General features: G+C 35.4%; 1 protein-coding gene across 8 annotated transcripts in view; it reads left to right on the top strand.

Annotated features, from left to right (window-relative positions):
* NAALADL2 (N-acetylated alpha-linked acidic dipeptidase like 2) overlaps nucleotides 1-15,192 on the top strand; it is a 438,092-nt gene extending 422,900 nt beyond the window's left edge. For all 8 annotated transcript variants that reach the window (XM_035335008.1, XM_035335005.1, XM_035335007.1 and 5 more), the window contains one exon: nucleotides 6,747-15,192. In XM_035335008.1, the coding sequence (XP_035190899.1) occupies nucleotides 6,747-6,945 (199 nt within the window). In that variant the 3' untranslated portion in view covers nucleotides 6,946-15,192. The remainder of the gene's footprint in view (nucleotides 1-6,746) is intronic.
* The last annotated feature ends 265 nt before the right edge of the window (nucleotides 15,193-15,457 follow it).

Here is a 15,457-nt window from a genome sequence, read left to right as displayed (position 1 = left end):
TCTCTCATCTGCATATACAGTTTGAAAGCTCTGTGGAAAAGAATCTGATAGCGTGTTAAGTTTTGTGACTTTTTCAGGAATTTCTAGATAAACTCAATTAGTTTCTGTAAAACCCTAGAGAAGATCATGCCTAATTAATTAGAGGACTGCTCTTTAACCGTGATAAATAATCACTTGGAACTTCTGAAGACAAATTGCATCCTAATGTTTCTTTTTCTTTTCACTTCTGTTCTGTGAAGTTGTTCTGTACTGTTGAACTTGTAGAATTGATTCTACTTACTTATTCATCTTATCTACTCCAAAGTAGGAAAGAAATAAGTTTCCTAAACTGAGCAGATTTCAACAGTGGAGGAACTGTGAGTGAAAGGTAAAGTTTATGTTCAGCCCTTGCAAGCGGGTGTGTTGTTGAAGATGATATTTTACTTAAACTTTACTTAAACTCAGTCTTTAAGCTAGTCAGACTTCTTAGCTCCATTATTCTCATTTGAGTCTGTTCCAGAACACTCAGTCCTCTTCCGATTACCAGCTTGAATCCAGCTTCCACTTCCTCATGCTTATTTTATATCAGCTACTAGAAAATACTAGAAGCTGTTATGCTATCATGAGCCACAAAAAATATAGAAAAAAAAAAAAAAAAAAAAAACAGAAATTAAGTAATTACTGTTTATATGATGAAAGTGGAAAAGTTTAGCTACAAGTTGTCATAGATACAGTCTCCCAATCGAAATCTTTTCTAAGCCATCACAGAGCACTGTCCTATTATCTGAAAATCAAGATAACACTGTTAGCTCTATTTTATGTCAGTCATTTCTGTTGACAGTAATTATTCATCTATCAAAAACAACAAAAATATCATTTTCTTATATGCATCAGAACACAAGTGAAAGTGAATGTTTTCTGTTAATGTTGAGGTTCGGTCATAAAAAATTCTTAAAGCAACCTTTACACGGCTTGATTTTTTAATAGATCTTTTACTTTAGGATTCTGAATGTTAATACATGAAAATTGGATCTACCAGATGAATATGTAAGGGTGGGAAGGTTTGTAGTCTGCAAGTAAGGTTACAGTTAGGATGGGGGTTTAGCAGGCTGAAACTTAAGCTAGGTAGGGTTAAGCTTTAGCAATAATTCAGTAAGAGATTAGTGTTTTATGACAATGCATTTATTACCTTCAAAAAAGTACTATAATCAAAGATAACTGTAGGGAAATAAAAGATAATGTGTCTTGCAACCAGCTATTGTTGCAGTTTGGCTTCTCTTTTTCCTTTGCTTATTTGGCAAGCAATCAAGCCAAACCAAGCCTCAAGACACTTCAAAGAGCTGCCAAAATCAGGATTTATTTTTTTAACACAGCCTATTCTCAATTGGCCTCTCGGAAATGGATTCAGATTTTGAATAATTATCTCCTTGTCATTGCATGTCCGAACAGGTTTTTCTTAAATACAAACTGACCAGAACCCCCTTTGCCATAACCAACTCAGCTAAAGGTGTCTCAACTCTGGTCTCTTATACAAGCTAAATTTCTATCTGGCAGGGATGGCGTATATGTAGTTTGCTACTGTTACGCAGTGATGCCTTTGAAACGCCTTCCCTTTGGTTAGTCTTGAGTTAGGTTTGATGCCTGGATTATCTGTAGTTTATCAGCTGCTGATACATATCCATTTGGCAGGTATTCAACTTTGTGATTACATGATTTCAATATGTCACTTTCCGTAGTACATACTGGTAAAACATTTGTCAGTCATATAAATGAGAGTGCTAAACAAAGGCAACCGATGGCCCTTAAAAGGAATACGCTATGTAGGAAGCAAAAGTTAGGAACAATGCATTACAAATAAGGAATCCTTAAATATGACAGAGTGATATTTTAGGGTCTGAGGTCAGTGAAGGAATAGACTGGCATGTACAGCTAAGTTGCCCTAAAAGGTTGGCTGCCATATCCCATCTTCCCTGGCCATGTGCATGCTGTTGGTCACATGGCCCCAGAGCCAGTGACTTCCACCATTTGATCCAGCAAGAAATGAGCACTGCAGAAAAAGGCTTTTCCTCTGGATCATCCATAATGACATGTAATGACAGTTCACTGCTGCGTACATTTTGTCCTGATAAAAGAGAGTCTTACATGGCTAGCAGCTATAATCTTATAATAATCCACTTCTGCCATAACAATGCCGTGAAATAAAATAGGTAAACCAAGTATATGTGCATGTCAATAAAGTTTAAAAAGTAAAAAGAGAAGAAAGGAGAAGCACTGTTGGAGATCAAAAGGATCAGGGACTTAGAGGAAGAAGAGAAGCTTTCTTGTACCTTCACCATAAAAATTTTTGAGGTACAAACTGGTGTAAATAAGATAGAATAAATTGGCTCATGCAGTTTCCAGGGAAGGAGAGTTTGCAGTATTTTATGTCCTGCAATAAATAAAGACTCTGTGGAACTGGAGGCCCCAATATGTAAACAGTATTATTAGAATGCATTTATTTATTTATCTGGTTAAAAATAGTTTGTATTTTACAAGCTTGAATGAAAATCATAGGTCTTAGAAAAGTACATTCAAAACTGAATGTTATCATAAGAAAGGGAAAATGCTGAAAATCCCTGTTTTGGTACTTTTTTTAATCTTTTTTTTTTTTCTGGAGAGTAGGAGAAAAAATGATTCAGGGATTTATAAAATTAAATGTATGAGGATGCTGAAGCAGCTGTAGTCACAGCATATGGTGTTATAAATGGAATAGACAGAGGGTGCCCATAGCATTTATCAGTAAATGATTTTAATGTGATTCCATTGAGACAACCTGAACTCATTTCTTATGGTACCATATACTGGCTGCTGTGTCCTAATGATTTCATAATTACTTTTCTTTCCAAAATTTCATACTGTAACTCTTAGATAGGAGGCTATGTGTAAGTACCTGAATAGTTCTGCTTATGTGTTGTACAACACCTACATGTAAATTTTTCTTGTAAGCTAAAACATCCTTTTTCATGGCAAGAATAATGTAGTAAACTAGTTTTACCTGTACTGGTCTGTTGTTGTAATGTAATCTTCAAAATATTTTGAGTTGTGTTAGTCACTATATTATTTTGATCTTTCAAGATTTTTTCAAGTGTGTTTTGGTTTAGTGAGAGTGGCATTCCTTCCTTGTTTGTGATAATATAAAACAGCATTTAACTGTAATGGCATTATTTTGATAAGTAATTAATGTTTATGTTCCTAGGTCTGCAAAGGGCTCATAAAAGTTATAAATGAGGTCCTATTAGTATCTATTTCAGAAGTTATTTGCTTTAGTTTTTTGAGGCTCATTCTTTTGTATGGAGACATTTTACCTCTTTCAGCGGTAGTGCCTGAAGTTACTTGTTAGGTTTTCTAGTTTAGTGTTATGCTTTCCAGGTCACTGTGATGTGTCATTGAAACAAGCCCATTAAGATGAGTGATTTGTGTTGTAATTTCATTAGCGTCATCAGTAATGTACTACACATCTCTGTTTTCTCATTTTTTATGGGTCAAGCTGACTGCATGAATTATATTTGTAGGATCAAAATAGTTAAAGACAAAGGTTGATACTTAATAAATTAGGCCAGAAGCTGGAATTGTTGTTTTAGTGGTATAGACTACAAACCAATTTTTATTAAGGAATTGTTTAAGTCATTGAATTTCACAGTATAAATTGAAGAGTCTTAGGATCATTATGCACATTATAGTCACGTGGCAATATCTTGTGCTAAAGCAATGGCTGGTTTTTATTTTTCAGTCCACGTGTAATTTTTAATGAAAACACTTTTTTGACTTGTAAAGGCATGGAAGTAATAAACTGGACTAGCCTTTTTTATTTTTTTATTTGATGAAGCTTGCACTGAGATAAGTAAAATAGTATAAACTGATTCTCATGAACATGCGTAAAAAGAGAAATCATTTTATGCAACTAAAAGGGTGTTATGGTTTACCAAGCAAAGATAAGTAATTTGAAAATAAAAGATCCTAGCTAGAATCCCTAGCAGAAAATCTGCAAAAAACAGGTACTCTATAATGTTATTATTATTTTAAAGTATTTGCATACATAAAAAATAGGTTCTCTCATACCATGCAATCAGCTATGCCTAAATTGTATTACTATGGTAAAGGTTAAGACATTCTGTTAAATTATGATAGCTGACTGCTCATCTCTTTCATACATCAAACTGCTCAGTTTTTCTCATTAGACACCAATTTGTACTGTAGTCAGGTGAGGTGGGCAGGGAATATTTGTCTTTTACAGTAGACCACCTGCTATTGGAATCACAGCAGTAGAATTAAACTCTTCTAACATCCTTTACTCTCAAGGTAGACCATGTGTTAAAATTATTTTTTATTTTTATTTTTTTGCCTATGTGCCTTGTTTACATCACTTTTGAAGATGGGATAGAAAAAGATCACTTTCTATTCACATCACTTATTTTCTCAGGAGTCCCTAAATGTTCCCGTCTTCAGATCATGCTCTCTTTAGAATGATTTCTAGCAATCTAAGTTAGTGTCGTTCTGCTGGTGGGTTATTGGCCTATTACATTCTTAGTAGTTGACAGTACTACCCGTAAAGAAACAGAGGGATCCTAATATAGATAATATTGCCAGTGTTGTAGACATTTGGAGCAGAACCCTTGCTCAAACTCTCCCAGACACCAGCTACCAGATAGGACTGTCGCATACCTCCTGAGAGTAGAAAAGTAATGTGATTATCTCTAGTATTGCCCCTGCTGTTCAAGGGCTTCGAGGGGTTGTGAACAGGCTTCTGTCTCTCTGTGAACTGTGGGTACTGTAGAGGAGAGTTCTTCAAAAGCTCGCACTGATCTCAGCAGGAGTCCCTGAATTGATTTCAGAGGGAGCAAAATCAATCCCTGCTTTGAAACTACAGTATTTCCCACAGCACAGCCTATCCTTAAAAACCAACCAACCAAGATTTTTTTCTGGTTCTCAACATACACAGTTTTCGTTTACTATATCACAAATAGGCTTTAGGGACAACCCATAATATAACTAGTCACCTTTGAGTGTAAGCTGCATCATATTCTGAAGGACAAGTAGTATCAGCTCAGAACTGAGGAAGCCCACAGATGTCCTCCTCTGGCTTCTCCAGTGCAAGCTGAAGAAGTTTTTGCCACATCTGCTTGTTACTGTCCTCTTGATGGAGGGTTGTGTCCATGCTGTGCTGTTCCTGTAAGTGTTCCTAACCCGTTTCATGGTAAATGATCTAGGTCAGTGATGACCCGCTACTTAAACTATGTAAGCTATCCTTCTACTGCAATGTTGGAAACAAACTGTTTCCCCCTTTTATTTAGAAGGACTGTGTATTGCCTTGTAGAACACTTGAAATGGATAGATGCATCACCATCAGGGGATAAAAAGCTTACAATTCATATTGTATGGTGTTAGTATTTTGTTGCTAGTCTTATGTATATATCCAACACAGAAAGACAAAAAATTAAAGACTGAAAAATTGTGTTAAGAGGGTAGGAATTACTTCATATATTTGTAAAACACAAAACACCTTTTCAAACTGAAAATCATGGCAGAAGATTGTAGATGTTCAGTGGTGTTATTTATTCTGCTTCTTCATCACCATTCCCCCTGACAGACTAGCAATTAGATGACTGTTGTAGTAATAAGATACACTTTTGTGCTCATCTGTCTTGTAGGTACTTGGCAGTTTTATTACTAATTGGAGTTGCCACTGGGCCTGTCCTGTCATGCAGTTAGGTTACTAATGGATTGTCTGAGTTGTTCTGCCTACTTGTTGGTTTCATTCTGTGAAAAAACTTCCCCGCTGCCCTGAACTCCTGCGTTGTGTTTAAGGATAAGGTGTCGCACAAGATCACTTGTAGTGTTCCTGTTTCAAGTTTCACTCACTTCTGTTTATAATCAAAGGAGCCCCTGGGTGGAGATTTATGCTATTTACATGCTCTTCTAATTAGGATAATGATTACACCTGCTTTTAGATAATATTTACAGCCTGCTTCAAAAGGTCTCAATGAAATCAATAGCTAGGTTTGAATAATGAGCCTTCAGCACCTCATACAGATAACATTTCCAAGGAATTGGACATTGCCTTTGCATGGATTTTGATATATGCCATTAAAAAAGTCTTGCAGTTATTATTATAGAAAAACACAGTTTTTATTTTATAAGGCTTTAGCTGTGCATTCCATTTATTTCCTTCCTCAAGTACGTGACATTAAAGATGGGTTACTCTTGTTCTGATGCCACAAAGGATTATTGATGAAATAAAGGTGCTGCTGAAGGCAGTGAGAGTTTTACCATTGACTTCAATGTAGCTAGAATTTCACCTCTGAAGTGTGAAATAAATAACAGGAGCAGCTAGGGAAAAAAAAAATCCATGCCTACAGTCCACAATAATAACTATTTTTTTTTTAGAGGGGAATACACAGAGTCCAGCTGAGACACGAAAAACTTCACAGTGGGTGTGATGGGCTTATGCTCATGATCTTGATGAAATTTTCAAAGACCAAAAAGGAATTTAAAACTTCTTTGATGGACTTTTGTGAATGTTTCAATGTATTTACACATAGATCAATGGAAAGATCCAGTTTACAAAGCCATAATAAATATGCAGTTGTCTTTCAGTCTGCCATGGGTCAGCTCTACTGTGCATAATATGTATCATCTCTAAAATGTGTCTGATACTTGTAAGGATTCTTGATGATTTCTGAAGATTGTTTTGAGTAAAAAGTTTACCATTCTCCATTGTTCTCTTTTAGAAATATTCTTTACAGACTAGATGAAAGGACAAACCAGTTCTCAGTACTGCTAGAGGCACTGGAGCACTACAAGCTACATCAGTCAAATGAGACCATTCAAGCAGCCTTGTCAGAGGTGCTGAACAGCATCAGTTCAGCTCAGGTTTACTTCAAAGCAGGACTTGATGTGTTTGAGACTACCTTAGCTGGAAAGAAATGAGAGAATTCTCTGCATTCTAAGACGTTTGTTTACAACTCGCTAAACAAAAGTTCGACTCGGACCAGAATTTCTCTGAGGATGAAACCTTTCTCAACTTTTCTTTCAGTTGGCGCTAAAATGTACTTCAATGTGTGTTTATAAATATAAAACAGTCTTTTGCACTGTTCACAGTATATCTCAAATGTCTGTTTCTGAATGTATCAAATAATGGGAGGGACTAACACTTAATGATTTTTGGAAGGATATCTGCTGTATTTTTATATGTAAAATATATTTTTATGACTTAAAGTTCAATCTTGCGAAGTACCAAGCACATCCTGCAATACACTGAAGACCTGGTTCTGAGACACCCCAGATGTATACCCAGGTGAGCTTTCCATGCCTACTCTGTCAGAAAAATGTGAGTTAAATATACTCTGGTGTTCCTTAACTTCCTCAGCAAACTCATCTTCCTTACTTTCAGAATAAGTAGTTGAAGGATGTGGCATTTTCTGGGGTATGCAGTGCTGAAGTTAATCTGGAAATGCTCAAAACACTCTTATCAGTGCAATCTAACATCTTTATTCCTGTGGAAGAATAAATACCTCAATTCTGAGAATACAGATAAATTTTGATTATCACATTTCTGTCTGAAACAAAATTGTTTTCTCTGCTAATTCTTGGAGAGAGAATTTCTGTGATGATTACAAGTGATTTGAAATGTTTGCATCAGTAGTTAAAAGTGCAAAAAAAATTAATCTTTATGGTAAGTAAAAGAATTACCTAGTCTGATTAAGCTACAGGCCTTGTAAGCTTATATGTTACCGAAAGAAGCCACTTCAAAGTCTCCCTAAATTTTCAGGGAGCAGTATGTAAAAATAAGAGCTCGAAGTTCTGGAAACATTTCTGAGATTCCACCACTTGGCGACACCACTCACTATTCCAGGGTGGATCATTCCAACTGTAGTGCCCAGTTTGTTCCCTACCTACCACGGAACAAGCAATTCACCTCTGAAGACAAATAGATGAAGCATACTGCAGGGCTAGTTTGCATTGGTGGAAGCCCTGTCCAGAGGCTGTAATCACAGTGTTAACTTGAAGTAATCTCTGAACAAAAGGATCAGGAGGTTCAGTGTCCTAAACCTCTAAGGGGATCATACACACACTTGAGAATTGCGTCTTAATAATATGAACACTTAAAACTGTTAAACCCAACTGGGTTTAGAGTTTTGCAATCCCAGATGATTCTGGGATTAGAGCTTAAAAAATAATTTTATATAGATTCTTAGAATTAAAATATAATTTATTTGATGGAAACAATAAATGTATTGTTACCAAATTTGCCATGGAAACATTGCAGAAACATTTCAGGTATCTGTATGAATGTAAAGAAATGCCTTCAGGAAAATGTCAAAGTGCTCAGTTTGGTGAAAGGGTGAAAGTTTATGGAATAGCTTTTGAATTGAGCATTTGTAATGTATATGTTCACATTAGCAAGAAATGAGAGTTGTTTTTGGATCTGTGTTTCTGTTTTCCCAAAGACAAATGGGCCTCTATTAGCAGTGGCCTAGGACAGGGTACATACAGCTATGCTGTTGCTACATTTCTTTGCAAGTTTTTATCATAACATGGGCAAAAGCATCCCTGTTCTGACAGAGGTGGGACTATGCAATTATACAGCCACAAGTGAAGTGAGAATATGTTCAGAGACAGTGACTGTGACTGCATGAACTAAGACATGATTATCTCAATTTACCTGGCATCTGTTAAGAAAGAGTGTATGATTATTCTCTTGCTAATGCTGGTACCAAGTCTGTTTACTGCAAAGAGGGTTTGACTGCTGAAGAGTAACATTTTTAATGATAATCCAATGCTTGTCTATCCTCTTGTTTCCATAATTTTTATTATAGTAATACTTAAATGGTTGGAATAGCCACATTTGAGTTGTATGTTTCTTTTGTGATAGTATTTAGGAATGTAATATGCGCACTACATGTGAATTGTCTTTTCTAATAGGGATGACTCTTCTAACAGGAAGTTTAGCAACATTTTCTTTAGAGTGCTGACTCACAGTGGAGTCAACGTCTATGGTTTTCAATGATATAGACTCAAGTGCCATTAAGAGACCAAAACCAGAGATGAACACTTCCTTTAATTCTGCCAGGTGAATTTAATAACTATTTCCTGTCCAGAAAACCTTCCCCTAATGTAGCCCAAAGTGTACTCATGCAAAATCAGGGAAATCAGTTGGGAAGAGTATCTCTCATGTATGATTTCTCAACCATGTAATTCCTCACTAAAACATTTATCTTGTTTTCTCATTAATGTCCTTCTATAACACCTTTAAAAACAGAAGACTTCAAAGTGTTCCACCACAAAAGGTATTGCTACTGTATTGCTACCTGTAAAGTCTAGAGACAATCATATATTCCTGTTGTAGAGATGAATCAAATGAGCTCTTTGGGGACAAAAAGGCATTGATTTCAATGCCATCTCACACTTGTAGATCTCTAGTTTTTTATTTCAAATGTTCAAATCCTGTGTATATAAGTCAGTGCTCAGTGATAATATTTGCACCATTATAGCTTTGGAAAACGTACTTTTGAGCCATATCCTTCCATTGATTTTTAAATCTTACCTATTGACTTCAAAGAATTTATATCAAGTTAAGATCCTAAACACCTGCAGTATTTCCAACAGAATTTTCTAGCTGTGGAACATCAGCTAAGGGAAGGTATTAGTAAATCATAGTAGCTTACCCAGACTGAATTCATTCCTGTATTGTTTTGAAATGAATAGAGCGCCCTTAAAGGCTGCAACATGTTTGCAAATTGCCTGAATGATAGTAAAAATCTGTTACCTTTACAGAAGCATCAACTGCCAGAGACAGTATAACAAATGCATTGATTACTAAGTAATCTAGTCATACTCTCAGTGACCAGAAAATCCTTGCAGCTTGCAATATTTGTATGTTGAGATGGTTGATAATAAAAAGCTAATAAGATTTTATTAGTGCGTATTTTAGAGAGTACATAAAGGAGCTAAAGTATAATCAACTCAGATGAATAATAAGTACATGGGAGCTGGATTTTGAGTACTAACCTTAAAAAAGGCAGTGAATTGTTTTTATCATCCAAGAAAAACAAGGCTCTTTTGATATACAGTATATGTGCAAATACGCAAACACACAAATATGCAAATGCCTTATATCTTCAAAACACTGCAGAAATATTAATTTACCTGCAGTGAGATGATACATCTGCACAAACACTGATGTAAATAATAACTGCATTAGAAAATTAGCATTCATTTTGCACTGCTTCACTTACCTTTTAAAAAGTATTTCAGTCTAGATGTGTGAAAGAAGGCACTGCAGCTGACCTAAGTTCCTGAAACAGTAGGTAGGGAAAAGGCAAAATGTCTCTGGTATTACAGAAGGTACCTCTGGAGGCCATCTAGTCCTTGCTCGAACAGGATCTCCTGGGGCTGTATTCCCGGAAGGGAATATGTCCAGATGAATTTAAGTATCTTCATGGATGGAGATTCCACGGCATCTCTGGACAGTGGCTTCCAAGTGCTTGGTCACCCTCATATTATATATATATAAATATTCTTCTTCCATAGATACAATTTCTCCAAATTTCTCCCTATATTTTTAGTTGTAAAATTATTAATAGATTTAATTACATACATCCAAAGATAACCGTCATTTCATTCAGTGAAAACTCTTGTCCAAGGTCTCCAGAATTCCACAGTTAATATGTTGGAAAATTTGTATATGGAAATTTGTACTGCTCACCAAGAGGTTTATTTTTAACTTGTAGAGACTAATGCCTTTGTCTTTTGAGGTTGTTACAGTGCCTGGTTCCCAGTCACAGGTTTTCTGTATACATTACAAGACTTACGGAGAACAAAAGATGAGTTAGAAAATGCAGGAAGGAGAAGTCAGCTTATGGGCACCTATATGCTATGGTAATTGTATTTCTGGCTTTAAAACTAATAAATATGATAAGCATAGTTATATGCATATGCATTTTCAAGAGTCCAGTTAACATGTTCCTCAAAATCCTTCTGTGGTGAACTGTTATCTGTGTTACCCAGAAATGGGTACCTTTGACACATTGTAGACGCTATCCATAGCCTAGGGTGGAAGATGTTAATTCCCTTTAGCGCCTTCCTGCATTTTATTAAGTCTGAGAAAGGTGAGTGATGGGAAACAAACCTCATTGTAAGATGTCTGGGAGCTGAATTTTGAGAACAGTCTTATACAGCACTGCAAATGTTCAAAACATAGCAAGGTGTCTTCTAGGGACGTGGTTTACAGGGTGACATTGGAAGTAGGGTGATGGTTGGACCAGATGATCTTGAATGTCTTTTCCAACCTTAATGATTCTATGATTCTGTTGGAGCTGAGTCTACAAAACTTGGGATAGAGACTCCAATATAGCAAACAAAGGTCTCAGAAATATAGAATAAACAATTAGTTACTGGCTATTAAAGGTTACACTTAGAGTATAAAAAAAAAAAAAAAAAAAAAAAAAGGCTACATAATGACATAATGGCTACATACAAAAGGTATCCGTATAAAGATATGTAAAATATGGCTAGAGCAGAAGCAAAACTTGGCTACTGTATCACAGTGTTTTAAGTGATTAAGGATGGCAAGGACTCAAGCCATATGCACAAAAACGAATGTGAACACTTGAACCAAGGAAGTGCCTAAGAATAATGAAGACTCATTTAGGAAGCAGGTAGGTAGCAAATGATGTAAGAGTATCTGAATCGGACTGTATGTTTTCTAAAACTATGGTGCAATCAGACCTAACATTGTTTTTCCCTAATTTTAATCCCATTGCTCCTGGTTGTATGTAGTATTGCTCTTACACACTCAGCGTAACTGGAGAATATGTAGACATGTAGATTTAGGTTCACTGAAAGATTATGTTCCCCCTCAATCATACAGACTCAGTCTGCTTCTTTCAGCAGGATTGATTTTACCATGACTGCTTATCAGGGTGCTATACTACACGAATGAGGTCAGCAGAATTTGGCTACTGTTTGTGGAATTTCCCAAAAGATTTTATATCAGAATATTGTTTATTTATGTTTAGTCTATTCTCTTTAATCTCCTAATATATATTATTACAATCAAGAGTACATTTTTTCAAACAATGGGCAGGAATCTCTTGGTCAATGCTAAGTATACACAGGCAGTATGTGCTTGTACAAGTGATGTGTTATAATTTAGTATTAACTGAAGAGTTGTTATAAGTGTTGGCATGGATTAATGCACACATTCTCTTATGAGCTTCACAAATTGGAACTGATGCAAGGACTTAATTTAAGAAATGCAGTCAGAGTGTAGGTGAGGAACAACATTTGCTACATAAATGCAGTATATACTTCCTTGTCTGCCTAATCCATTGGGTTAAAAAAGATTGTGGTTTTATTTAAACTACTTTTCTCTGATACGTTTTCTAACAAGCCTTTGAAAATGAAGTCTCTCTCTTTACTTTTATTTTAAATTCCTGCTATCTTTAATGTTTATGGAAAGCTCATGATGTGTTAAGACAATGTGAGGTCTTCCTGTCTGATCATTCTTAGATTTTTTGGTAGAATTTGAAGTTGTATTTCAAAGCATGGTCCTTGAAAGGTCATTTACTGAGCTGTTAATATATATGATACAATAGGCTTGGGTGCTTGTCATTGCCATGCAGTGGTATAGGTATGCAATGTGATGCTTTCAGGCACTAAAGAGAACAAATATGTTTTTATGATAGTATTGCAAAGACCTACTAATTTTCCCCCATTTGAAACTGTTCTAGTTGGAGCATGCTGGTAATACAGCAATGTAACATTGAGTTCTCTTAGCACCTGCAGCAAAATCTTTCTACAGGTGGAATGTTGGGGTGTAGTCTGAGCTGTCAGTGTGCTTCCGCAGTTTTTAATTAGCGTCCCTTGTAGCCCCAGTCAGCTGTTAGGTAGTGCAGGCCTGATACTGGTTTGAATGACACCCAGGTGGGACAGGTAAGTCTGACTGAGACATTTGTCTGCTACAGAAACCATGTCCTTAAAAAGTTAAATATAATATTTTACAAGTACTTCCCAGACTTTGGGTGTTTTCAGTCTGTACTGAAGGTTCTGAAGAAGTATACTAGAACACTGTTGTTTTTTTCATGTAGTCTCATTTTCTGTTCTCGACAGCTGAAACATCTTGTAGTCTATGAATCCACTAGAGGAGAAATAAGGAGATGCTTAATATTTCATACTTAGAGCAGATAAGATAAATACAAATTCTCTTTGTTTTCCATTTGCAGTTTATGCAAGTCAGTATGCAACATACTCTTATCACACATATTATGATTTGGTATTCTGAGACAAATGGAAAATGAATATAATTCCATACCCAGAGAAAGTATAATGAATTCAGGGAACACTTCACAGTCAAGTGTTTTAACCATTTGCCAAAAAAAAAAAAAAAGTACGAGTGAAGATATTTGGAACAGATGCTCTTGGGGTTTTAGTACAGGTCTGGAAAATAATGTTCTTCTGCCTAAGGCCAGATTTTAGCATTGTGTTCATACCTAGCTGCATGGTAATGTGTTGTGTGTCAGCATTGCTGTACCTTTGAGGATTAAAGCTCACATGCTGTTATGAGTGATCATGTTAGTCTCAGTATGAACTATTATTTTTATGTCACATAACACCTTACAGATTTTAACTAATCAGATGGAATATGCAAGTATTTCTGCCTTTTGTATGCAAGGGAGCAGCTGTCAAGTTGTGTTATCTTTGGGAAGCTTTGACACAGAGTGTGAGACGCCTGCATGATGACTCCGTTCCGTCTACATCGAAGTTTTCATGTAGTAAAATCAAGGTACCACAACTGATAGCTAGTCAATTCTGAATATTAAACAACTAGTTTTTTCAACCATGCAGCAATATAAACTTGATGCAGTGATTCCTGGAAACCAATAAATATCATGTTGTGTGGAAAAGTGCAATGAACGGTTGATTTTTATAAAGCATTATAGAATGTTGAGTCTGAATACAACAGCATATTTGCAAAATTAGTTTACGTTGTGTGAACTGTACTTTTATAACATACTGTAATGAAAAGGTAACTGACTATTAATGTAAGGAGATTCTATGTACTTTGATTAAGAAGTACCCTTTACTTATCTGTGCTACAAATATGATTTTTGCAGCCTATGACAGTGTTTGTACAGAAGGCACCGTGGACTGGAATTCAATAATAGACAATTTGTAAAAGTGGTCATGAATTAGACGTTGTTTTTCCATTGTTATATTTTTGCTAGAAATCAAACTGGAATATGAAGATATGTATAATGTACATTGCACTGAATGATTTAAAATTATATTCATTTGCTTTTTTGTTGTTTTTGCTTTCTTTTTTTAGTTGGTTCTGCCAGTAAGCTCTTAACATATGCCTCTCAAGCTGCTGATTTAGTAACATAGATCCCAGGGCATTAAAGTGTAATAAAAATTGGGAAGAGAAAAGCAAGAAAAATATATATAGACAGAACCTCAGAAACTGGGATCCAATAATTTACTTACAGGTAAAATTTAAATCATCCTCTTTTTAGATGCTGGTAGATAGATAGCCAAGACATTCAGATAATTGGCCTTTCAGGTAGGTGCCTTTGTTTTTTTGGGAATCAAGATTTTCAGGGGTACATACTTGGGATCAATCTCCAAGTATACTGTATGAGACTCCTACAAACAAACAAAAAAATAATAAAGTCTATTGAACAGCCTGAATTCTATCTGAAGAATGAGACCACTCAGTTTATGATTAAGTAGTTAACTCATGAAAATATGAATTCCATGTTTTGTTTATTACATATGAATAACTTGAAGTTTTTTCTCTACTTATGAAGCACTTGAGAGGTGTAATGAAATATTTTCATTGTAAACAAATGTGTATTTCCAAACTTTATTTCCATTTTGTGTAGGTTTGTTTGTTTGTTTGTTTGCCTTTTTTATTATTTTTTTTCCTGAAACTGCTTTCATGTTCACCAGATTAAAAGTAAAAATAAAAATGATACCTTCATAATGTTCTTAATAATGGCTAGAACATTAATCTAGTTTGGTACGTTAGCTCCATACAAACTGCAGCTCTTGACTAGAATATCTCATGGAATGTTAAAGACTAATTTGTGAAACATATTCATTCAGAATATGTTTTCTCTAAGCCATGTAAACATGTGCCATGAAAATAAAAGCCAGCTGTATATCAACAATTTATGCAAGTATCTGATTTTGCATTCCTGCTGATAGATCTGTGCAACTCCATATCACTGAAAAACATCATTGAAGCCAAACAGTCTTTGCCTAGATATGCAACTCTTCTGTGGCTCTGCCCATGACATTGGACCATTATTTTCTTTCACAGAATTCTTTCTGAACCATATTTTATATATATATATATATATATATATATATATATATGACATATTATAATAGTTTCAAGTAGTCAGCCTTGGTATAGAACAGATTTGTCTGAGAGAAT

The sequence above is a fragment of the Oxyura jamaicensis genome, chromosome 9 (assembly GCF_011077185.1).
Source record: "Oxyura jamaicensis isolate SHBP4307 breed ruddy duck chromosome 9, BPBGC_Ojam_1.0, whole genome shotgun sequence".
In the NCBI taxonomy this organism is placed as follows: Eukaryota; Metazoa; Chordata; class Aves; order Anseriformes; family Anatidae; genus Oxyura; species Oxyura jamaicensis.
The sequence above is the reverse complement of the archived record's forward strand: the minus strand, read 5'-3'. Positions and strand labels throughout refer to the sequence as shown.